The 26,521-nt window shown below is 44.1% G+C and overlaps 1 protein-coding gene across 1 annotated transcript in view; it reads left to right on the top strand.

Annotated features, from left to right (window-relative positions):
- The first annotated feature begins 1,778 nt into the window (after nt 1-1,778).
- The window catches only part of ITIH5 (inter-alpha-trypsin inhibitor heavy chain family member 5), a 48,150-nt gene continuing 23,407 nt past the window's right edge, over nt 1,779-26,521 (top strand). The window contains exons 1-7 of the mRNA XM_026091273.1: nt 1,779-1,898; nt 6,684-6,728; nt 10,898-11,061; nt 11,518-11,625; nt 13,624-13,874; nt 22,140-22,309; nt 24,266-24,382. Of these exons, the coding sequence (XP_025947058.1) occupies nt 1,779-1,898; nt 6,684-6,728; nt 10,898-11,061; nt 11,518-11,625; nt 13,624-13,874; nt 22,140-22,309; nt 24,266-24,382 (975 nt within the window). The remainder of the gene's footprint in view (nt 1,899-6,683; nt 6,729-10,897; nt 11,062-11,517; nt 11,626-13,623; nt 13,875-22,139; nt 22,310-24,265; nt 24,383-26,521) is intronic.

Here is a 26,521-nt window from a genome sequence, read left to right as displayed (position 1 = left end):
CTTCCTTGAAACCAGACTGGATCGTTGAGCCCTTTCCCTACCTCCCCTCAATGTGGTGAGGAACTGACCACCTTGACCACCTCCCAGCAGGGACCTGCTCAGCACAGCATCTGTCTGGGGTCTCTCCAGGGCCTGGAGCAAGCACTTTCTGGGTCCTCAGTTGCTAGATTCGGAGGATGTAATGCTCCCAGGACAGATGCTCTCAGGGGACGAATGCTTTCAGGACATGATGTCTGGGTGCTTGTGTGTCTGTCCAGAAGAAGAAGCTCCAGTGGCCCAAGGGCGTGTTTATACCTCCCAACAGGACCGGAGAGAAATTTAGGCACCAGGCTGGGAATACGAATGGTTTCAAGGCTGTGGTACAGCCACAGATGATCGTTTATTCTGGCTGTGGTCTTATGCCCTGGTCTGCCCTTAGCAGCGGCCCTCTCCGTCTGAAAATGTTGTGATTCAGACTGGGTGCTGATCCACGCACCAGACTGTTACTGGCACGAACTAGCCCTGAAGCAAAACATCTTTGACTGATGACGCAGAGCTGGGAAGGAAAAGGAGAATGCAGTGGCTTGAATCCTGACAGGATTGTGTATGCAGCACCTTGCACATGCCAAAAAAAAGAAAAAAAAAAAAAGGGGCCGGGGCTGCCTGTGCGGGGCCGGCGGCGATGGAGAGGGCTCTGCCGGGGGGAGTCCCACAGAGGGGGCGCGCAGAGGGGGCTCGCCTCCGCTCCTCGCAGCCCGCAAACCAGGAGGGCGAGCGGGAGGAGGAGCGGGGTGAAACGGGTGGCTTCGGCCACGCCGGGCCCGAAATAAGGCGCCGGGCTCCCGGGGCCTCTGCGCCTCGGCGGGGAGGCACCCGGCCGCCAGGCCCGGCGCCAAGGCGAGGAGGGGTGCGGAGGGAGCCCTGCCCTGCTCCGGGAACCGGGCCCCTGGGGCAGCTTTTGACAGGAAAACAGGCCTCTGCGGAGCGGGGAGGAGGAGACGTGGCCGCCGCCGGGAGCTCAGCGGTTCGGGCCTCGCCGCGGGGCTGCGTTCGCCCTTCCTCCGTGCCCCGCGGCTTCGCCTTTCCCTCCCGGAGCCTCGTGGCGAGGAGCGTGTCCTCCCCAGCAGTGAGGGGACACTGGCTTGGGGGGGGGAGCTTAAAAATCCCCGTGGGGAGGGCGAAACCCGAGGGTTTTACCCCTCCCACGTGGAGGCCGCGCTCTCCCCCTCGGGCCGCGCTCCCCCAGGTGAAGGGGGGGGAGAGGGGGCTCGTTTTTGTGAACGGTGGCACCAGCCGTTCGGGGCTCCTGCACGTCGTGGCTGTCCCCAGCCATGGAGAGGCTCCGGCAGCCTCCGGATGGGCTTCGCCTCCCAGCAGGGCCGGGGGGCACCGGCCATCTCGGGCCCTGCTGGCGGAGAAAATGTCCCTGCGGCCCTCACCTCCTCCGGGATGGAGGGCGGCCTGCGCCGAAACCAGGGGGAAATCAGTGAACCGAGGGTCAGTCAGGAGGCGCGGGTGCTGCTGGGGCACGATCCAGCGTGCGGCACGCCAAGGGGCGCGGGGCGGCCGGGCACGGTGGAGGCCACGGTGAGGGGCACCCCCGGGAGCGCCGGAGGCCCCGCGGCTGCCCTGGGATGGAAAAGGGGCCGGTCCAGGGATGGGAAGGAGGAGAGGAGGGTGGGGGCGGCTCGTCTCCTGTCAGCCTCTCCCGCAGCGTCGCAGCCGGCCGCGGGCAGCAGCTGCGGCGCTCGCTCGCCCGCCGGCGCTTTCCTCTTGCCCCCCAATCCCCCCCCGGCACCATGATCTTCTGGCTATGGCTCTGCTGGGGTTTCTCTGCCTCCACGGGGCAGCCCGACTCAGAGCTGCTGGCGAGGTACCTGGAGGAGAAGCTGATGGCAGATTACAGCTTCGCCGAACAAGTAAGTTTGGAGGTGATCGCTATGCCGTTACGTCTGGTGGCCGGGGCTGACTCGTCCCCTGCTAATTGGCAGGGGGTTAATTGAAAGCAGCTGGCCAGGGAGCTCTTTGGATCAGCGCCTATCAAGTACGGTGGTGCGAAAGTAGCTCCTTCTCCCCAGACAACCCGTGTTACCCCCCGTGGTGGGAGAAAACTGACAGCGAGGAAAACGCGCTTAGTCTGTTACTGGTCTGCGGTAACAAATCGATCCCCACGTCAAAGTGCCGTTCCCCTGAGAGTGTCCTGCCCTGCCTCCTTCAGCCTCTGCCGTTTGCCGCTTCTGCTTAATTACTGCCCCCCTCTAACCCAGGCTTTTGTGGCTGACGGTGAAGCCGGTCTGCAGAAAACTACGGTGCATGTGCTCGTGTCTTCCAAAATTTCTCCAGGGAATTCACCTTCTTCGGGGCTYGGTGTGAACACGACTGGCAGCCTGCTCGAACCGCCTCCTTTGGGAGGGTTGAGCRTGTCTGATGTGCTTATTGCGCCCGTATCTGCAGCGTGCCCGTGCCACGTTCCCCGGGGCAGAGGAGCGAGCTTCTGCCCCAAGGCAGCTCCCCTCCGGGGSAAGCAGCTATTAATAAACAACCCGGCTGTTTGAGGTGCTAAGCTGGGAAAGCACCGGCGCCCTCCGATGCTGGCAAGGGACAGGGCGTTGCTGCCTCTGGATGGCTTTAAAGCCGACATCCCCATAGCTGTGTTAACAAGGAGTTTTGCGGGGACAAGGGAGTTAATGCAGTATCCTGGCCGCGCGCCAATCTGAGTAATTCTGCGTGCTTCAGGCTTGGAGGAAAGTTTTTCTGCTTTGTCCGACGGTCCCAGTCCTGCAGTACTTGATGAATTACATCTTTAACTCATGCTGGATGAAATGAGCCCAGTGGAGTTCAGCTCGTAAAACGCTTCTCGTCCAGGGGAGAAAAAAATGTTTGACGCATTCCAGTGAGGACTGTCATGTTGTTTTACTGTGTGGCTTAGATATAGGGCTGAAGGGAGAATGTTCTTTTTGTGAGTCAGGAAGAAAGTTTGTGCGGTAATTTGGGAAACTGTGATTTAAAAGACCCAGCTTCAGATCTGTACTCACACCCTTCAGGCCCTTAACGGACCCTCTGTGTGACCTTGGGTAAGTGGTCTACCCAAGTGGTCAGGATCGTATGACTCAGTTACCTAAATTTCATCAGATCTGAGATGCTCTGTAGTATCTGAGACACCCATGTGGACCTGGCAGATATGACACAGGACCTGCAGAGGACCTATGCCTTGCTAGAGTTCAGACAGGATACCCTAGCATGTCTAAAATGACACTAGATGCCTGTTTTGGCAACTTGATCGCTCCTCTAATGTCATTGTGTTTCAGGTTCCCCTAGCATTTCTGTTCCTTGTGGGGGAAATCATAAATATCACTGTAAGAAGTTTCAGAAATAGGCCGYAGAGAAGTAGTCTGGATGGAAAGATTTCTCTCCAGAGATTTCCATTAGCAAGAATAATTTGTTTTGTGAAATGCCCAAAAGACAAGACAAGGAGTCAAGCAGGGGTCTCAAAGTAAAAGATCTTCTATCAAACAATAAGTGGAAATAGTGGGCCTGTTTACACATATCTGTACCTGTCTTGGAGTTAGTCATTTAGTCACTCATCCAACCCGTTTTAGAATGGGAAGAATCTCTCTAGAAGTGCCCAACTTTTTCCACTACGATGACCCCAACCTCATTGCCGCTCCTGCTTAACACATATTTCCTGATGAGGAATTTAGCCACACACCATCATTACTTTCCAGACCCAGCTGTCCTAATGGAAGAGAATATTTCCACCCCTCTCCTGCCAGTGCAGTGATATCTGGGAGCGCTCACTCATCTGCTTCAGGGGGGAAAAATCAACCGAGAAGCTCAAGAAACTGATTAACAGTGCTGAAATAAACTGCCTGATCTTGCTTGGGCAAATGATGGAGCTTTCACAGCAGCCGTGTTGCTGCAGATCAGTGGCAGCAGTAACTTCTGACAGAAAAGCTGTGATGCATAAATAGAGGTTGCGACCTAGCCCACTGGGACAGCCATATCTGGAAAAAGACGTCTGTCTGTCCTCTGACTGAACGCGTGAACCAAGTTAAGAGGAGACAGATGCTTCCTTAGGTCAACACATTACACCTCGTATAAACAAATCTCTAACTTACCCCGGAGAGCATACAAGACTGTATTTAACCGTAAGCTCCTTGGATGACCTTCCTATACAAAGGTGAGCAAAGACACGGGTCTTTGCATGATTTGGGTACTTGCAATGAGTATGGATTATCTGTTGATTAATCCCATGACAACTCTGCTAATGTAGACAACAAAGTAGATGGTTATTCTCCTTGCACTGGAGGTAGTTCTGGACAKCTCTTCACAGGTAGTTGGGTTGCTACTGCCCAACCTATTCGAGRTATGCCATGCTAAGACTATGAGATGACAGCAACTATGGGGTCACTATTAGCAATTACTGTGTTTTARTGAGTGCCTCAGAAGTGGAAGGCTTTAAAGCCAGATGTTGACGGGAACTTAGAAATTGTTCCATTAGATGATGCTAGGGAAATTAGCTGGTTCAAAATACTCCGATGGATTGATCAGTATCATAAACCTTGCAGTAGTGCTTTGACAGTAGTCATGGAGTCATAACAAAMAGAATACTCTTATCTAGTGGTCCTCAGCTACTGACCAATGTCTACTGTTTGTGCTCAAGACTTTAGAAGGTAGCTCTTGAAGGACCCAAGCCATACAAAGCCTCCTTGTGCAAATCAGCAAACAAACAAAATGGGTGCGTGGTGAAGGTATGAAGAAAAAATTGGTGCCAAATGGCCACTTTCACTGGTCAGTGAAAACCATTGTGGTCACACTGTGCAAGATACAAGGTGGATTTGTTCCAAAAGCTAATCTTCTAGTTAAAAAATACTGAGGAGCACTGATCTAGGCATTGCCTCTGCTCCAGGCAGGATCATCTTCACAGATGTTTGTCTGGCTTGTTCTTAAGAACTTACAATGATGGACACTCTGTAACTTCTTGTAGCAGTCTCCTGAGGTGCTTTAGTAGCCTGAGATAACATACCTAGGCAGAAAGTTTCTTCCAAAATTCATCAGCAAAGAATTTCTTTCCATTGAAAATTTCCTGATGAAGCTGTTTTTCCTTGGTTATAGATGGTAGCTAAAGTAATGAAGAAGGAAATCATAAAGATTCTAACAGAATAGACTTTAATTTCTCCACTGGGCTTTTCTGAGCTTTGCAATGCATGATATAAACAGACATAAAATCATCTCTTTGGCAAGGAGTCCTATTATTTTAGTATAAAGAAACAGAAAGGGCAAATTGGGTAAAAAAATGTCATTACATTCCTCTGCTCCCTCGAGTTTCACCAATATTTTAAAAAGTCACTTGGCTTCCCATATTGACAAGAGACTCATACTCTCCTGTTTTGCGGGGGGTGTTGGATATGGAGATGTTGCTAAGCTGAGACTTACACCATAAGCAATGAAGTCGAAGGAGTTGTTATTGTTGTGAAGGGTGAGACAATGAATGTAACTGGGTTGTTATAGGCAAAGCACTTTGTTTCATAATCAAACCTGTTGCTAAGTTTACATAGCTTTATACCCTTCTTGTGCATAACTAGTGCTTTTTGGTCACTGCAGTAAATCCAGCATACCTGTGGRGAGTTTTTAGGCAACAGAGCTCCTGTTGAGGTAACATCAGTAAAGCTAATGTCATTACACTAGTTTACACAAGTCCTCCCTTGAAGCAGGTCCGCACTTGTAGCAGAATGGAGTTATGCTTGCTGAGCCTCATCGCCTGGGTGCTTTCTGTCTGCATGGGTGGGACCTTGTTGTCCCTCAAGCTCCAAGCGTTCACCTGGTGCTGAGCTGAGGACAGTCTCTAGTGAATGGAGCTTGTAGTGTGCTCAGCCCTGTTCCTGCCAAGAGTTTGCAACCCTTGATGAGGTGCTGAGTGTTCTTGCATCGGATAAGTGTGAATAGTGACCAAGACTGCTCTGGGGACTGGGCTTTGGGTTTTAGTTGTCTGAGGCTGTAGATAGCCCTTCATGACATTTGATGAGCAAGCTAAACTATTCCAGGCCTCAGTTTCTCCAACTGTGGACTGGTTGATTGCAAAACCTGCTGAGATCTTAAGACATAAATGATCTAAGGAAGGGTGTCCTGCCTTGGGTTGACAGGCTATATCTGGTTTATGAAGACAGTTCATCTGGCCTGTGGCAAGCTTTCAGCTTTTCTTTCCAAACAGAGACAGAGGCATGTGAATCAGAAWTTTTTTTCTAGTAAAACCAGCTTATCCCTGGTCATTATTTTCCCTGTGGACCATTTAACAGCCCTTCTCATTGTGTGACATATGCCATGCAACTGGTGAAAGACAATGGCACAGAGTCCTTGGGTACCTCCATAAAAGACTATAAGGGAGTAAGTTCCAGGGCTCAAGGCATAGCATCGAGGGCTCGGGCTAAGGGCTGTGATCCCTGCCTTCAAACAGAGAGTCTCTTGAAAAGTAGCATTTAAAAAACACACCATGCCTCCTTGCCTGCAAGAGCCACATTCCATCACTGAGCTTTGATCAGTGGGTCTGTTAATATGGAAGGAGATTTAGGTTTTAATTTTAACCAGAGGAACGCCTGAACCTGGCCATGGGTAATCAGTCACACAAACCCATGTCTGGATTTAAACAAATGACAAATCTGCCTGTAAGTTGACTAGGCTCCATTAACTTCCTTAACTCTTTGCAGGTTGCACGACGTGTCCCAAGGCAGACCAGATTTTTGCAGAGGCTGGTACGTATCACACTGTGTCTTTATTTTACTACATGGGAATCATAGTAACTCTGTGTGTGTATAGGTGTGTGCATCACTGCAACCAGGAAAAAATTCTTTATTAGTGAGTGATTGCACGGTGAGATTCTAGGAAATGAATCTGCATTTTGATCAATGCAACAGGTGCAGCTTCTTCTAATGCTTCCCAGTCAGTCTTCTTGACTCCAGATTTGGGGAGACGACTTTCAATGTTATCAACCTCAACCATGCAAAAACGTGAGAAGGACTGAAATCTCATCGTATTCCAAGAGAAAAAGAGAGCTCTTTGCAACTGACTTGTGATTTCTCAAAACTTGAGGATCCTGGTTGTTCTTTGTTGATACAGAGGCCAAAATTTACTGGAAAAAAAAAAAAAAAGAAAGAAAACAAGGAAGCCCATATGCTCCTTTTAACTTTTGCACCTATGCTTTAAGATGTGTACTTTGAATTGTGAGATGTACAGCAAGTCTGCGAGATCTGTCTACATTGCTGCACTGAGAGTTGCATGGCCTAAACCAACTGAAACTTTGGCTAAAGAGGCAGCCAGTGAAATTGCTATTCATGACCAGTTATTTTTCTGGCTTTTCTGAGGTATGGATGCTTTCCAGCTGAAAACTGGAGTAATTTCATTCCACACACTGAACAGCCATCACATGGTAATAGCTTTTGATCCCTTTGATCTTTGGCAGATTTGAATCAGCAGCCTAGAGGAGAACAACTCTTAGTCCTATTGCAAGTTTATTACTTTTAATTTGACATGTGGTTAATCTATTTTGATCAAAGCAACTGATAAACGCAAAAACACGGAACGTATTTCACTTATCTTCAACTCTTTTCCATCTTTTTAAACATTTGATGAAAACAAGCATAAAATCATTTGTYTGGCAAGAAAATTTCAGCTCTCACTTTAGCATAATAAAAGGACACCGTAATAAAGCATCCAGCCAACCTGCCTCGTAGCAATGGGCTAATCTGCCGCCTTGGCGTTCCCTAGTTTTATTTTTAATAGGAATAATAAATCACGGTAATAATAATATTAAACAAATGTTTTGGTTTGTTTTTTCCTTTGTGCTGCCTCTCATCTTCTGAAGGGCTTAATAACAAGTGGAGAAAACAAACATGCATTTGCGCAGCTGTAGGTCAGAGCATCAGGCGCTGATGGATTGTGCAAGAACTCGAGGGAACGCAGAAGAATCACAGATTGGAACCTGGGCTGCAAGCCAGGCCCAACCTAGCAACTTGTTTGGAAGCTGCCTCTGCCCCCACTGTTTATTTTTTGCTATATACAAGGAGCAGAAGATCCCTTCCAGGGCTGGGAAGATGAATTGGCCTTTTCATCCTCAGTTTTAAGTTATCAATGTTTGCCTCCTCCAGCAGCAACTCCTACTCACCAGAAGGGARAAGGGAGAGGTGTTGAATTGTTGAATGGCGCTTTTTTTTTTTTCTGTTCTTCAGTCTGTGAGGGTATTGGAGCTGGGGCTTGTTTTGTGGGATAGAGAGATATGTTAGAAATCAATTGAAAGCAGCAAATGGTAGATTCAGAAAAAAACCCTGAAGAATTTGGTTCTTCATATAAAGTATCATTAATTGTGGAACTCCTTGCAGCAGGATGGTGTGCATGCCAGAATTTTACATGGATTCAAAATGCAACTGGGTAAATTCATAAAAGAAAATCCATAGAGGGTTACTAAGCAAAAAGATACCACTCTTAGCTCAGGAATTCCTCATGACACAAATTACTGAAAACTGGGAGAATATTCCTGGGAGTTATCAGTGCAGGTTGGCCTGATTTTACACTCTTCTCTCAGCATGTACTATTGATCTTTGCCGGAAACAGTGTTCCCAGTTAGAATTACTTTTTTTCTGGCCCCGTACAACCTTTCTTATGTTCTTGTCTTAACAAGGGCAACTCCATGTCCTCTGTCATATTCTAAGGGCTTTCTGACTTCAGGTGAATCTAACACTGCATTCACATTATGTATTAAATCTAAAAGTTTTAGGAGGATTCAACCTTGTTCTGTTTTAAACATCTTCCCTGGAGTTTTGGAATACACACATTTTCATAAGGCCTGAGCTGGGATAATACAGCAGAACCATCTTGTATCTCAGGTAAAACTCAAAGGGTTTGATCTGGTTTTGCTGTTGTGATATAAACCAGTTTTGAACACATAGTTTATGATGGAATGCAGAAAGTGGGAGTGGATGCAGGATATTTGGAACTAAGGAAGCTGCTGTATCGTCAGCATCTCTGTTTTACTTCTGCTATTAAATCTGTATGTCTCTTACTATGCCACAGGCAATTAGAGGTATAGAAGACCAAAAGAAACATCATTATATCTGGAAATGTAGCTACACCTTCACTCCCAATCAAAACTCCCAAACCCTTCCAACTTGAAGGCAATGAGACTTACAAGCCATGCCTATATATAAGGAAAGTCCTTGGAAATCCTAGTGTCTAGTCCCAGTCACCAGCAATTAAAAGCCCCTTTGGGCCCAAGGGTGGCCTTCTAGATCTGAGCAGACATCTTCTAGTCTATCACTGAAGTGTTGAGCAGATGTATTCCAGTCTATCACTGAGACGTTTGAAATCAGTGAGATGAATCACACCCTAAAAGTGTTAATTTCTTGCCCTTAGGCTCCATGGGAGCTGAGCCCATGCTAAACAGGATGCATAGGGACACAGAACACATCACAAAGTACCAGCTCTTAAAGATGTCTATCATGGTCAGGTTCCTTTGAGAGACACATTTATCAGAGTCCAAGCCTTGAAGGTGTAGGCAGATGGGTCTTTATTTCCAAGATCTACTGACAGTTCTGTGTTTGTTTCTGGTGGATCCTCATTCTTCCATCTGCCTGGAATTCAGTAGCCCAGCAGTTTGGGTAGCTGCATGCTCACTTATTGCTGCTTTTGATGCCATGAGCTACTGCAGAAATGTTCCCATTTAATATCTACTTACCCAAATGATTGCTCCCTTTGTTAAGTCGTTTAGCAAGGACTTTGATTTTTGTTAGGGAAAAAAAAGCTTGGTAGTGCAGCTGAAGAGAGTATTCTTGTGTTCACAGCTCTCCCAGAGGGCTGTGGCTTTTCATCAACCTGCATGGGAAGACAGTCTCAGTGTATTTGGAATAGCAAAGCTGCTCTGTATTTGCAATGTCTTTTGCTCTTTAGCTCCCTTCTGCTTTTAAGGGTTCAGCCGTTGACTGCTTAAGGCAACACAGTTTTTTTCTTGTGGGCTGCTTATAGTTATATACACTTACGTCTTCCAGGAAGAAAACTGTCAAGCTCCATAGAGATATCGCTGTCAAAAATTGTGTTAGACTGGAGAAATGCTCCAACCCAGGACTTGTTCACAAAAACACATTCCCAGGAAGCAGAAATTGGCATTCAGCTTCCATTACTACATCATGTATCATTCATTGCAGCCTCTGCTGCTTCTCCGTTGGAAGGAATCCAGCATTGGCTGAAAGGATATTTTGTTAGAGACATCGCAGTGTCAGGAGTGCGTTTCTTATTAAGCCCCTTCCATACATTGGCTGAGACCTCCAGGATGGATTCTCAGCAGATGAAGCCTGAGGCCACTCCATTGACAGAAATTTGTGCTGATCTACAAGAACTGTGGATCTGACTGTATGAGTTTAAGATACTGCTCTACACACAGTGATCTCAGTCATCCAAGAGGTCTTACATCTGCTTTTGCGCACAGTCCAACAGGGCAGTTTCTCTCTGACATTAATTCTAGACCCTGTGAGGAAATATTTTGGGCTTCTCTTTTCACCCAGGCCATAAAGGGCTAATCCTGACCCCCTCAGAGGGTCAGAGTTGAAGGGTGTGACTTGGGATACAGACAGTATGTTTCATAGCATAAAAGTTGGCATAATCAGAGCTCTTATCCCACCCAGACCGTTCCCCAACATTGACTTTGCCCTTGTGTGCGAACAAAGGCACTGCCATATCTTTGGTTAACCTTTTGCAGCTGACCTGAAATTTTGAGATCAAGTTTCACCTCGCCTGCTGTTGACTGTTTTTTAATAGGGAGTCTAGTATTGCTATAGGAGAGTTACTTGTTTGAGCATATTAAATATTAAATCCAGTGTCATACTGAAGGGGTGAGTTATCTAGCTGTCAATGAGTAACCATCTGATTCCTATAGGAAACGAGGCCTCGAATGTCTGAATTCAATGTGAAATCCACAATCATTTCTCGCTATGCTTTCACCACGGTGTCCTGCACGATGGTGAACAGCGGATCTGAGGCACGAGAAGCTGTGTTTGAGATGCAGATCCCAGCTGCAGCCTTCATCTCCAACTTTACTATGTAAGTAAGGGTCTGTTTCCTCACTGCAATCCATAGCCCTGTAACTCATTCCCAGGGAGAAGCATTTTAGTCAGGAAAATGGCTACTTGAGAGCAGTGACCCAGAGTGTCTCCATATATATTGACACAGATGGTGGATCTGAGACCATGCACAAAACAGTGCTAGTTGGGGATCTTGGCAAATTGATTTGCCTTCTGCGTTGACATCGTTATGCTTTGGAAATTACCTACTAAACTGATATGTGAGAGAGGTAAACTCCCGGAGCAAAAATGTGCTCAGCCAGGGAAATTCCAAGTTGGCTTCTCCATGATTTGAGTGAGCTCAAGGAGAGTTATACCAGCAGTACACTTGGTCTATTCACATGTGCACAGTCCATGAATTCTTCTGCAGTGAGTGCACAGCTGTCACTGTTTCTGAGCTGCAGAGTGGTCACACTGACATCTCTGGTCTCTCCAGGAGCATCGGCAACAAAACTTACTATGGGGAGGTCACAGGGAAAGAAAAAAAACATGGCAGTGAAGACAAGGCAAAGAGCAGGAAGCCTCCAAGCCCCACAGATGGAGGGTAAGTATCATGCATTTGGTTGTGTTCTGTGAAGTGACATACCCTCCTCCCATCTTTATTTTGCTGCTTTGACATACTTATGTATGGATTTATAGGAAGAGGGAGGAGCTAAATAGAACATTATCAACACTGCTTGGTGTAGATTTCATACTCCAAGTCATGTGAAGTTGGATGTGGCCTTTTTCAGCCCTGTTACATAACCTTTTCACTTTGAAGGAGCTCCAGGATATTAAGTTGATGTACTTGTGAGGGGGAGAAATCTTGTTACCTCCAGAATAACAGACAGGAAAATCAATGTTCACAGAGTTTGAATGAGTTGCAACTTCAAGATTACGAAGTTAGTCAGAAGAATCCTTCTGCAGTCCCATTTACTCACTCTGCTCTCAGTGCCTGACTGGATTTAGTGCTGGTCATGCACTAGCAGAAAATCTCATCCCTTTTATGATCTAAAAGCCTATATGTTCCCCTGAAAGCTATTTTACCTTAAATTTCACAGGAGTCTAAATTTCCCTGAATAGTTCTGAAAGAGATGCACCATAGATGAACATGGATTTTGCTGCTCTGGAAAATCCTGCACTATTCCCAGTAACCTGGGATAGTAGCACTATTCCAACCTACATACATGGTAAGGAACAGCTAAGTAGACTATGACTCCTCAGACCAGAAAAAAAAGTGARCTGTGGGGAGGGAAGGGTCTGATGGAGATGAACACTCATGAGTGATATATGGAAGGAGAATAAGGAATGTTTGTTTTCTGTCTCTCATAGAAAAAACAGGGAAAATTGAATGAAAAGATCAGGTGTCCGGTTCAAATCAGCCAAAACAAGGTGTTCTTCACATAAATCGTGTATGGTGTTTATTGCCACTGGAAATTGTGGATGCCAAACAACATGGRTTCAGAAAGTGGTTAGACAAATTTATGGCAGGAAAAATCCATCAGAAACCCTTGACTAAGGATGCTATCTCAGGATCCAGACAAAGACTGGCAGAACGTGGAAGAGTGGAGAAGACAAATGTCAGTAGATTCCTCCCCTGTTGTATACTCTTCTGTAGGCAATCACTATCTGTCATTCTTAGACCACTGGTGTGACCCACAGAGGTCATTCCAACTGTCTTAAAGACTAAAATTAAGAAAATCTTTTTATACGTGTTAGTTCTCCAGTAAGTTTCAAATCCTTTCAGTACTCACTGAATTGTGGACATCACCAAAATCTCACATCAGTGAGTTCAAGGTTAGCCCTACATGACATTGAAAGTTCCCATTCTTGTTATGTGGCTTTTTCATATTCCCTTCATAAATAATAGTGCCTAACATCACAGAAGTGCTGGATGCCTGAACATTGCAGTGCACTCTATGGGAAGTAAAGCATCTTAGCTATCTCTATTTAATAGATTGGCAACTGAAGCCCGTAGAGACTAAGGGTGGCAATTTATCTTGCTTTACGTTAGCCAACAAAAAGTTGAGTATCAATTTTAAGTTGGGTGTCTGAAGGCACACTGTAGTCAGTTGGAAGAAATGGACCCTTTCAGGGAGGTGTCAAGTGGTGGGATTGTCTTAGGGGCCCTATTTCTCCCCATTGAATATGCAGCTATATWCAGCTAATGTTAAGGAAGAGGAATTGAGAGGAATCGAGGTGTGTTTTGCCTAAGGTATTGCAATGAGTCAGCAGTAGCGTCAAGAATTAAACGTGAGTCTTGCAAATCCTGTGTGTACAGCTAAGGGACAGTCTTTCCTCTGGCCCTGTTCCACGTTCTGTGTGTTTGCTTTATTYTTCTCCAAAAGAAGTCATCTCAGCCTTTTAAGACCTCTCTTCTAGAAGCCTCCTTCTTGCCCAGTGCTCAGTGAAGCACTAGGATGTTTCTTGTTTGCTGGTTTCATGCATTTGTTAGTGTGAAATGCTTGCATTTGGCTGACAAAATTCAGATTTATCATTCACTGGAGGATGTAGTATATGGTGTATGTGGTGTGTGAAGGCATCTTTGGATTTTTTCTTCCAGGGAGAAGGGCTATGAGACATTCAAAGCTTCCATTATTATTCCTCGTAAGATGCAAGCCAACTTCCTACTGCATTATGAAGAGCTCTTGCAAAGGCGACTGGGAAAATATGAGTATACAGTCAGCATCCGGCCCCAGCAACTGGTGGGGAGGTTACGAGTYGAAGTGAACATACTGGAGAACTCAGGCATAGTTTCACTGGAAGTGCCTCCCCTTCGAAACAGCAAGCACAAAGGCAATGGGAAAGTTGAAGGTAAGGAGAGATTTTATGACCCATGGCTCTATTACTCATGGGGACTTAATCACTTCTCGGGAACTGGACTGGCAGTTAGGAGTTCTCCAAGGAAATCTTGGGTAATTGCATAGACTGGTGGTGCATTCAATTACCCTCTCCCCCAAATGAGCCATTTGACAAAGTMTCAAGACTGTATTAAGGCAGCACAGTCTGGGGTCAGGACTACCTAAAAAAACTGAAGGACRCATCTCTTGAAGACAGCAAGGAAGAAGAATGCTAGCAGCTCATTAGATGTGAATTATTCTAGCAAATTCCAACTATGACTTTATTTAGAAAGATACATTTTTTACTTTTCCTTCTTAGCTCTTGCTGCACTGTATGGCAAGTACATTCCACCCCAGAGGTGGCTGCATTTCAGCGACAAACAAGCCTCTAAGCATTGCAGGCTGTCAGCAATATGTATTTACAGATCTGTCTTTCATTCACTGACTGAGCAGTCTCCAGATTCAAGAGAGTTGGTATAATAGCTATGGCGTGAAAGGATTTTCAGGATTATGAACTCTGTGAGGTTCAGTGGTGGGAATTCAGTCTTAAAGGCTGATGGCTTTTGTTCTATTATGTATACATGCATGTGTCTATATGGTATGTGTGCATAAGCACATGAGAAGTTTGAAGCTTATTGAATATGGAGCTGATCCCATTGAACGCAGCAGAATTCTCTTCTGTTGTTTTTTGAGCTTTGAAATGGACCTTTAGGCTTTGTGCTCAACATTTGAGCAGCCTCTTCCCTGGCTCCACATCTCCTGGAAACTGTTTATTTTAAGAAGTGGATTGTTTTTCCTATCCATCCATGCCAAGGTAGATAGGAAATCCTGCAATTTAGAACATGGGAAATTCCAAGAGGAAAATCCACGTTTTGCCAAAGCACCAAATGTGGTGCAAGGGTCTACTCTTACCTGCCAACTATCCTCACATTTTGTTTGGACAGTTTAAAAGTCATTTTTTTCAGTGAAAACTGACAGTGTGGAGCACAGGATACTGTGATTGCAACATGTTGACAAAAAAGCCATACTATGAATAAGAGGGTGAATCTGTCACCGAAGCAGGATGTAGAGGCTTGTCGGACCCGATCCTCAGTTACTCTAACTAACATCACACCGGCAAAATTAGTGGAGCTGTTTAATGTCTGCAAAGCAAGGATCTGCCCTAAAGCAAATGAACATGGAGTTAAACTGACTGCTCAGTCTGATCCTACTGACTTGATCCAAATACCATTGAAATCAAAGCTCACAGTGACGTGAACTCGCTTCAGGTCAAGCCATATACAGCTAAATAGTATCTCTGCTGTACATCCATGTATAGTGTGATGAATGTGCTCTGCACCTCATCAGGAGGGACAGAAAGCCTTTTTCACCTCTTGGGAGTTTCATAGTGCATTGTCGTGTATGCATTCCTGCGAAACATCTGGTATCAATCAGTGTTAGAGACAGGCTAAGCAGAGCAGACATGCTGTTGGTCTAGTACAGTATGGAAATTTCTATGTGCAAATGACATATAGGGAAAACTCTTGTATCTTGCTCTCCAGATGGCACTCTATGAGTACTGATCATTCTTTGCTCTGTACTTCAGGAGATTAAAAACAGCTTATATGAAAAGGAGCCCAAGTTTTAGGGTTCCATAATCCTCCCTAGCCAGTAAAATATACATAAAATAGATGTGACATTGCACTATGGGTAAAGCAGCTGAAATTCAGGTTCTTTGTGCTTTATCCATCCATCTGCTACTTACCTAGAACTGCTGTTGCTGATCCTTTGTATCTGGAATCTACCTATACACTTGGTGAATTCTAGTTGCTATGGTGAAATTACTCATATGAAAGTCACTGAAGTGCCAAATACTCTTTTGGGCGTCCATGTCCATCATGGGCAGGCATGAGTGGGTTGTGTCCCTGTCAGAGCAAAGACAACTGTGCTTCATTGGTCCTCAGGTGAGTGACACTCTCATGAGTTTATAGGGTTACTGAATTCAGCAGGTTTGCTGAGCTCCTTTCTGATCTGAAGGAAGAGAAAATGAAGAGATTAGGACATTACCAGCAACTAGCCAAAAAAAAAAAAAGAGAGAGAATTGGCAGAAGGTCTCAGAAGGGTCTCAGCAAGGTCTCAGAGAAGGAGAGCTTGTTCTGGATAGGAGGGATTTATTGCTGGTGACCTTTTCTGACCAACAAGATCAATCCCAGTCGAAGTAGATAATAGGAACTTCCTACCTTCCTGAACACAAATGGAAGCCACAAGAATACTCCTAGGGAGGGCAAGGCCAGAACAATGAGTATTTCACTTGGAAATCTATTGTACTCCAGTGGGCTGTCGGAACTTGTGCTTGATCCAGAAAGCAAAACATTTGAGTCATTGGATCCTCCCTACAAAGCCTGTTTGCTCGTATGACATTCCAAGACCTAAGTTGCAAACCAGAAGATCTGCACATGCAATGAGACCTCCAGGGAAGGTTATGGTGTTTGAAGTGAAAGACAGGTGACTTATGAGTCTTACATCTAAACAATGGCTACTTTGTAGACAGTCTGCAACCTAGGAACGAATCAAGAAAAAGACAATACCTGGTGTCTGCTCACATTCCCCTGGCTTAAATCTCTTCAGGATCACTTGACAGTATAACATGGCAGCAATCTAGCAAGGCCAGCAAAGGATGCCAGACCAGATGCCACCATAACTGTCTTACCTGTGGTGCTCCAAATGAGAGGTCATGACTTAAAAAATTGCTAAATGAGGAACGGAGGGCAGCTTATTGAAAGAAGCGACTGCTTGACCACTTTGAGTTTGAATATGTCATGAAAACTCTCTTCCTCAATTCCTATGGCTACAAAGATTTTGGTAGTATCTCCTGCTTAATGATAAAATGTGAGGTTTTGATAAGCATTGCTAAACTACCTTGAGATTACTGGGTGAAAAATGTATTGCATCATCAAGTCATTATCAGTTAAATGGTGTTCTGAGTAATATTTCCAAAGCACCGCCAGCCTCAGGTCAATGCTGAGGATGGGATGTAGTTTCCTAAGTCACTTAGACACTTTTGACTCTGGTCTGGATTAGAAACTACTTACTTTTCCTAAGTACAGCTCCTGAAGATCCAGCATAGGATAGGAAAATTAAGCTGAAAATCAAGGGCTAGTAACCCTGGAGCAGTCATCAATTCCAGATGATCAGCACCAGCAATGATTAATGATCATAACTGAAATGCCAACCTGATACRGCGATAAACACTATTAACAAAACTAAAGAAAATGCCAATAACTATAGTTAGATAGGTGGCCAAAAGCAGATGAATAGCTGATCTGCTTTAATGTCATGGATCCTGCATACAGTTGTGGTGCTTTATACATGCTGCCTGTAGTGACAGAGTATCATGTATGATGCAGTGGAAAAAGCAGCTTCTCTCTCCCTGGTTAATGTTTGTTATGGATTTGCACTTTTGACTACAGCTGAACTGCTAGTACCTATACCCCCTGTGTTGCACAGAAGAAATAAAACTTGAAGACCTGGAGACTGAAAATGCCCCTTGATGAGAAAGGGTGAAGGACACATTTTTTACATTTATAAAGCAGCACAGAAATCACAGCAGTAGGAGTAGAAACAGCAAAGAGTCCAATTCTGCCTGTTATTCACTGTCAGGGCCTGAGCTACAAAGTTTGGCCTTGGTTCCATAATTTACCAGGGATTTACGCAAAGTCAAGCTGTGCCTTCTTATAGATAGAGGCCATCAGGAAGTCCTGCTTACATCCTCTCTGAATATGGAGCAGAGACAAGGTGATGACAGCTCCTTCCAGGACATTTCCTTTGTCAGTGGCTCCTGTGCACACAGCTTCATCTGAGAGCTGGGTTTTTTTTCCCCAAAGGAAGGTATTAGGTATGCGAGTTTTGGAAAATGATCTTCTGGCATGTACAGGTGTCTGCTTCTGTCATATATAAAACCCAACACAACAGATGTTGAGGCTGGTGATCCTGGCCTTCTCTGGTGACTGCAGAGTGGAGCCATTTTCTGAATGAAGCCCTACCTAGAATCCTGATGACAGTTCTCATCCTCTTCCTCCAGGGCAGTAAGGTGAGAACTAGTCATCGACATGGGCAGGGAGATACCAGGCTGCTTAAGAGTGACCCTGTTTCTCTTCAGAGTCATAGCTCTCAGAAAGTTTTTGTTTTATTCTTTCTTATCACAGTTGTCTAGAAGCTCCTGCTTGTTAGCAGAGAATGAACTTTGCATTTGGGCTCTATTCCTGACTCTGCCAGTCCCCAAAATAATTTGGATTTAACTGTTCATCATGTGAGGACTACATTTTAATATGAAAAATGCTTTTGCCTGCCCTATTTACTTTTATTGAATTATCTTTAATTGAATTTGGCAAAAAAAAAAAAAGTCTAAAGGCCCTATTAACTAGCTCAGTGTGGGCACAGATCAGCTCAGGATTTTGGAGTTCAGCCATGATCTGCACTCTGCAGTATCTCATAGACTTTCCTCTCTCAGTCATTTGTTTGAAGAGAACCTGGCCAGTAAACTGKGGAGAGTAATTGTGATCCAAATATTAAATGCTGCCTAGAAGAGAAACCTGAGGAAAGGCATAGTAACAGTTTTCAAATATGTAAAAGGCTTCTGAAAGGAAGAAAGGAGCATTGTGCTCTCTGGGTCAATAACAAATAAGACAGAAGGTCATGGGTTTATAATCCAGAAGGAAAAATGTAAGTTAGACATTGAAAATATCTTTCTAATAGTGAAAAAGTGAAGCTCTGGAAGGGACTGGCAAGGGCAGGTACTGAGTTTTCATTGCTGAAGGTCTGGAGTATTTTCAGACTATGTTGTAAAACCAAGTAGGAAAGTGATTCTGCCTAGGAACATGGGATGGGTTAGTAATCTGCCTTCCAGATCTGTTTTTCATTATTCTAGGAAAAAATGATTCTGGGCATTTTTTTACTAGACTGTATTTTCTCTAGCTTCCTCCTGGTGATGGAAGAAGAGTATCTATGAAGAAGACTGGAGCTGCTTTCCCAGTTATTTCTGTCACTGGCAATGACTATGTGCAGGCAGCCTTGGAAAGCTCCTCTCCAGGRGTTCCTGTAACACTGGTTGTATAATGGAGAATGACACTTCTCCACCTCTGCAGAGTGTTTTGAAGAGTGTTAGAGGAATGCAACATGATCCGCTTCACATGTAGATCCCACAGTGCTTTACAAAATTGGGTGCATATGATTATGCCCATTTAACAGGTGGGAAGACTGAGACAGGAGTGCTTACCTTACCTAATTTCAAACAGTCAGAGTCTATAGAAATGCTAGGACTAGAACTCAGGTTTTAGTTGTGCACAGCGAACTGTGCTCAGCCGTCAACATACTTACTGCAGAGAAGCATAGAAATGAATTCTGTATGCCACAGCCACAGATGTATGTGCACTAGGTATAAGGGGAGAACTGTTTCCTGTGTGAGACCACTTTTCACTGACCCACACCTTGAGTATCTCATGTGTCCAGGCAGCCTAACTAATGACAATGTTTGCTTTTCAGCAGCTGAGGAGAAGTAATGTGAAATCCTCAAATAAATCAGAAAATATGAATGAACTGTTAAGCCATTTTTATGAATTCTGTGTATTTCACACACATATTGTCAGTTAAATGGGATCAGGGAAGTGATAGAAGACAGATGGAAAATCCAGGAAGGCCAATAAAAGCAAATCTGATGAAGTTTATTAGAAATGTATGTTACTTCTGTCAATTCATCAGATCAGAGGGCAGCTGTAAAGGTAAAGACATATCAACATGAAGATAAAATCCTATAGAGCTATTGATTTATGACTTTTATTTGCCTGAGGAAATTTGGAGTGTACAGAGCACTTTAGAATAAATGTCAAAGCTCTTGTAAGCCCCCTTTAAGATTAGTCACTAGTATTCTTAAGTGATTTCAATGCTTTGGCTGGACTCTCTGTGTCAGGATGGATGGATGGATCGAACTTGGCTTAGTCAGAGAAGGCCTAATGTAAAGTAAATTCTTGACTCTTGAAGTTGAAATATCTGTCATTCAACCTCATTGGGTCAAGAATTTTGCCACTGGGTTTGTTTCACATTCTAGGCCCTTTAATTACAATTTCTTTTTGTAGTTTATGTTGTAGATGGACAGATTCTAAAGTGGCTTTATTAGCCTGGAGGAACTGTGCTGGGCCTAAGAGAAACCCCCTCCCTGCCTCAATAATCTGGTTTTGTGCCTTGTATATTCAAATGGAATCACAGGACAGCTATGCAAGTAAAGCCAAATCAACAAGGAGATAAAGTCATATAGTGCTATTGTTTTATGACTCATTTTTATTTCTTTGCCTGGAGAAGTCTAGACTGCACACAGCACTTCAAGGTAAATGTCACAGCTGTGAATAATCATTTTATGAACCCACAAGTACCCAAGTGCTGGTCCTGGCATTTCTATGGACTTTGACCTGTGTGAAGGCAGGTAGGTTAGGTAACCACTGCATGCTTCAGTTTTCCCAGTTCTTCAGTTAAATGGGCATAATCATATGTATCCAATTTTGTAAAGCACTGTGGAATCTAGATGTGAAGTGGATTGTGTTGCATGCTGTATACAACTGTCATGTTGCATTCCTTTAACACAGCTCAAAGCACTTTACAAAGGTGGAAAAGTGCCGTTCCCRTTACACAGACAATGTTATAGGAAGCCCTTGAGAGGAGCTTTCCAAAGCTGCCTGCACATAGTCATTGTGACCAGTATTGTTAATGGAGTCTAGAGAGTAATTAAAATCATCCTAAAGTAGATGCCTACATCTAGCCATCTGTGTCATACCCCCCTCTCACCTGACACTCTTGACTAGATCTCTACTGAGCATAACAGGAGCCAAGAAAATCAGCTCAGATGCAAACACGTACACCGYGAACATCTAAAATGCCACTGATTCTCACCCACCTTTTCTCTGTCATACCAGAGACATCTTGGGTCACTTTCAGCAAAGAACTGAGACTCAGACACACAGTATGATTAAGCACCTCATTCCCATCAATTTTAACCAGCAGGTTTTAACACGTAAACAGATATTATAGCACTTCTGTGCTTCAGAATAGTGTTGGAATAATCACTGTCAGCGAAAGTACCCAAGAAGGACATCAACTGAGAATTTGTTTTCAGTGGCTAGTTAGGACAAGGGAGAAAGTTCCCAAACTTTGGGACTGTTCAAGGCCAACTCTGAACTTTGGCCACTCTCATGTAAGGGTCCTTACCTGGGCCAGAGTGAACAAACAACTGGCACACCAAGAGAGAGTGAGGTGGCATTTTGACCACACGAAAAGACARCAAGGAATTTTCATTATCACTCAACTTTAGAAACTGATCAGAGCTAGCAAGACTCCCATTACTGGTAGAGGTTCCTTCAGGGTGATTCAGACCTAAATTTTTCTCTTTCTCTGAGATGTTCTCTGAAAGGCACCTCACTTTTCTTTAGCTCAGGAAGGGCTCCAGGAGATCAGGTGAATTTTTAATCTCAGGGTTGCAGTTCGTATGACTGCGTTAGTAAGTGTTGGCTTTAGGCTCAGTGAGTCAGACTGAGATTTCAGCGGCTACACTGATAACTCTCTGCTGAATATAAAGGGAGCTAAGGTAACTTGTTTGGATGTAGACATTACACATAGACACTTGTAATTAGTCAGATCAATCCTACCTCACATGTCTACAGTACAGACATGTATATCTGAACAAGTCACTCCAAGATCTCTTTATAATCAGTACAAAGAAATCTGCAGTATGATTCATCTCATCCTTGAAGAAATGTTTAAACAGGTCAGATGAATCATATCTTCTTTGGCTCTCAGGAGCTCACGTATAGAATCTGCATTCTAGATGTCTAGAGTTGGCTGGAATGATACCACCTAAATGTCTACAGTTGGGTGTGTTTTATTCACGGAAGGTTATTTACGGTCATACAGAGAATATCTGGCATTTGAGTTCCATGACTTCCAAACACAGCAGTGAGCATAGGAACTTTGCCTAAACATTTATTTTTCAGAAAACATTGTGATGTTAGGGTTAGTTTAGAACTAGAGAGGGTTAGTTTAGAATTAGAGGGAAGGGGTTATTAAGTTCTTTTTTTATTAATGGTTAGCTGCATTTTTAATTTCAATATGTAACTGTGTCAGCTGACCTAACTCCATGGTAATATTGTGTGTGCTGTGCTGAGACATGTCTAAGACAATAGCAAAAAAATGTAATATTGTGGTTTTATCTCAACAGGTGATATCTCTCCTCCTCCTTCCACTGTTATTGGACATACCAAAACCTTGGCAAAAGTAACCTTCAGTCCCAATGTTGTTGAGCAAACCAGGATTGCCCGAAATGGCATTTTGGGAGATTTCATAGTTAGATACGATGTCAACAGGGAGCTGAGTGTTGGGGATGTTCAGGTACTGTATGCACCTTTCCAGTGTTATGAACTGTACCTGAGGTGGCTCTGCATGCTCCAAATGCCCTAGCAAATATTTTCCAAATGAAGGCTGCTTCTCCATCTTGAAAAAACTATCCAAAATAAAACCAATCAGTTTGCAGCCACAAGATGAACTTTAAGAGGTGCATACTTCATCTGCCTTTCACTTTCTCAAACTTCATATTTTACTTGCTCTGTGCTTTCTTTCTTTTTTTTTCATTGCATCCTACAAAAATAGCACTACATTTCAAAAATTACTTTCCTTCAGTGCATATGCTTACTTTTTAATACAAAAGATTCCCATGATGGAGGACAATGGAGAAATAGTATGTATGTAAATGGTGGAATCAGCAGCTGTGAACTGGGCAATTTCTGACATAAAGTAAATTGCAGCTATTAGAAAATGACAGATCTTTATTGATGTCTACTGAACTCAGCCTGGCAAGCTCTGGTTGGCTGATTTAGCTAGATGATCTAAGAACAGCATCTTTTTCAGTTGTACAAGGTGTACGTACAAGCTAAAAATCATCCTTCTTTAGTCCTGGTTTGATAGCTTCAGAGTAGATTAGTTGCCACGCAAGACCTTTATGCAGTTTTTGTGTATAAAGAAGAAATTGATGCTAAATATGTGCATGCATTTTTAACACCTCTGCACCTCCTGTTATGGAGCAAACTCCTCTATGTTTCTCCCTCAGCTTCAAATCCAGGTCTGAAAACTCCATCTCTTTTTGCATTTTGGTGCCATTTTCTGTGACCTTCCCAGGTCTCTGGACATCTGCAAGAAAAGGATGTTGTTACTTGTTGTTCACCCTCAACCAATTCAGATCAAAGGTTCCTGCCTCCTTTATAACTTTCTAATTCTTCCCCACAGTCTAATTAGGGCCAAGGCTTAGATTTGTTTTCATTCCTCTTTCTACGCTACAACTTTGCACTACAAGTAGGCCCTACCTATTGCCTGGGCTTTAAGGCAATTGGTCTTATCACTTGCTTCCAGAACTGGCTCTAAATTTACCTCAGATACTGTTTCTGTCTCTAGCATTCACCATTCCCACTCATTTAATCTTCTGTCTGTATCTTTTGCCATCAGAAATAACTCTCCTTCTCCCTCCACATCCCTGCTTTTGTGCCTCACTTCGGATCTCCTCTATAACACATCTCACTCCTTTTTGTCCAGCACCATGTCCACCATTCTTCCCTCTGCTCTAAACCAGCTTGTGTTCTCTGGGAAGTGTCTAACTCTTCTCATTCAGTTGAAATGCAAGTGGTGAAAAAGAACACCCAGCCCTCCTCCTGGTGGTTTTGTCTACATGGTCTGTTGAGGCCTAAGGAAACCAGGGCTCACTCTCTGAACTAAACTCACCCACAGAGATAGATGCTAATGCAGCTAGAGCACCTCTTCCAGAGCACATGGTCCCTATGATGCTCAGTTATGCCCCACAGGTACTAAGTACCTCACTTGACACTGTCTGCAGACATTCAACCCAGGGACCATGGTGATGAACAACATGCCATGCTTATGCTATTTTGGAGGTCACTGCTTCAGTGCATTATGGCTTTAGCCATTGAACTGTTTGCCAGTGGATTTATTAGCTTCACTGATTGCATAAATCTGGATACAAGACCAGGTCCTCAGAAGCATTTTGTGGTTCTAATCCCTGGGTATATAGCCTGTGTCCTTACTGCATTTGGAAGGAAACTCCAATGTCCAGCATGAAGGGAGATATAAAGAGCTCCAGTAGGTCCCTGAGTCTGGACAATCAGGGGACCATGATTAGGGATATCAAATAGCACACCTACCCTTAAATGTAGACACAGACACTGAAAGCAGGATCAGGTATGCCCAGCCTGCTCTCAGTAGCAAAGATCCCGTAATAATGTATGTGGAACATTGCAACATGACCTGCCTTCCATTCCTGACTTTCTTGCTCTTCCACAGATTCTTAGTGGGTACTTTGTGCATTACTTCGCCCCCAAAGATCTTCCTCCATTGCCAAAGAATGTTGTCTTCGTGCTCGACAGCAGTGCGTCCATGGTGGGAACAAAACTGAGACAGGTGAGGTCCTTGCATGCCTTATAAATGGGTTGGCTGTAAGGTTATAGAGAGAAAGACTGAGGCTTCATCTCACCATATGGGTTCTTCTCCAAAATATTTGCAATGTCCGAGGTGAGAGGAGGCTCTGAAGACACCTCAAGGTGAGGTGTTCCACCTGCCATGAGAAAGAAATTATCATGTTAATGAGAATGGGATTGAAACAAGAAGTGCAGAGGACTCTCACTCTGTGACAGAAGAATAGGTATGTGCTGTCAAAACTGAGCTAGGATGCTGCAGGTAGGATTGTGCTGGGCAGTTCTGTTGTGGGCAGTTTGAAGGGATGCAAACTAGGAAGAATTCCCAGCAAAGTGCTTTCAGAGGACCATTGTATCAGGCTGTATCAGGAAGATCAGTTTATGCTAATTGAGAATCTCATTCTTTCACCACAAATCTCAGACATTTTTCTAGGGCACAATTCTTGACATAAACCCACATACCAAGMTGAAGGACACCTCATCAGTGCTTAAGACTAACCTCTGACATGAAGGAGTTCAGGCATCAGCATTTTTGCTTCTCCAGTTTTCTGAGCTGGATAGATGGAAACCAGCTCCAGTCCAGGAGCCGAGTAGTTGTCTTGGAAGGGCACAGTGCCCAGAGGAACATACTCTTCTTCTCAGCACAGTATTATCAGTCAACATTTGGTTTCTGTTCTGAATAATTTGACAGATATGTGTCAGGTCTGCACTCACACTGGAGTGGAAAGTCCAGTTTCCAACTTACATATCTGTGCAGAAAAGGACAAAAGCCCCAGTAGAGTCAGTACAGTTTCCTTCCATTTGAAGTCTAGCCCCACRTGTATGAGATATGGAGAAGTTCATTGGCTTGTCTGCCATATGGCCCACATCTTTACCTTCTACATTCTTATCATGGCCAAGCTAATGACAGTGGCACTTTCCACATAGGCTAAGATACCAGTATGGGGAAATTTCAGCATGTATGGATCATGTCACAGTGTARCCCTGTAAGAATGATGTAAGGCYGATGGCTTGGCCTTATATCTTGGCCAGTGAAGGAGCTGTAATTAGTCCACTCAGATTGCTTGGTCACCTGTCTAGAACATGGTGATATTTCTGAAAACAATGTGGTCATCTGAGAGTCTTTTTTTTTCTTGGCCACCAACACTGGCCTAAATGTCTTTCACAAACACCTACACTGGTCATTCACCGACAGTTCTGTGTCTTTCACCAAGGATATCCTTGGTATATGTGCCTCTACCTTTCTGCTAAAAACTTTACCATATGGTCTCAGTGGTGATCATATATCTTCATTTAGAAACTGTRGCCTCTATTAAATCCAATTATCTCCACTGTGAGCTAAAAGGGAGTGTGACTTTTATGACTCCTAATTACCTCCTCCTGTGACTGGAGTAGCAAGCRGAGAGCTGTTAAACAGATACTTACTACTGTGTTTAGACAGATTTTGAATGAAGATGCATTTGAGTCATTACAAATTCCTGTGGACAGAGCCTTGCTCTTGCCTTTCTGACACCCTTCTGCTGAAAAATGTCTGCTACACCTCGCAGAATAAACAGTTGCATCCAGCCCTGCATGCTGAAAGCAGACAGTCAGCAATACAGTGCTGAACTAGGAAGATTAGGGCTTTGAAGAGCTTAGCGATGGTGTGAACTGCCCAACTAGTGCCTTGGGTCAGCAGATTAACCTTGTGCTATGAAGACTTTTTTTCTCCTCCTGAGAGCATTAGTGTTTCTTTTTCCTATAGAAACAACATGCCCAGGGATTAACCCTTGAGGATCTACTTCATAGCCTAGCCAGCTCCTACTGCTAAACCCGCACAAATCTCAGGCTAATTAGGCACAGATAGATGCCTCTTGAGACTGAAGCAAGAGAAATGTCTAGCCAGAGCCTTTGTCTATGCAAGGTCCTATGTTCTCTTGATTCTTCAGTTTTACCCAGATCTTTATGGAAGAAGCAAGCAAGAACAGTTTCAGAAATGAGAATCGGGCTAGTGATCAAGACTCGATGGCTTGCATCTATAATCCTCTGTTAGAACAGCCTTTGCAGCAGTCATGAACTAGGTATACTCAACCTTTTGCCTGTTATCTCAGACATCCTCTTTTAATAGAGAACCACTGGYGTATTA

This window comes from Apteryx rowi, unplaced genomic scaffold, assembly GCF_003343035.1.
Source record: "Apteryx rowi isolate R43461 unplaced genomic scaffold, aptRow1 scaffold_9, whole genome shotgun sequence".
Classification (NCBI taxonomy): domain Eukaryota; kingdom Metazoa; phylum Chordata; class Aves; order Apterygiformes; family Apterygidae; genus Apteryx; species Apteryx rowi.
This window is presented reverse-complemented; position numbering and strand designations above follow the sequence as displayed.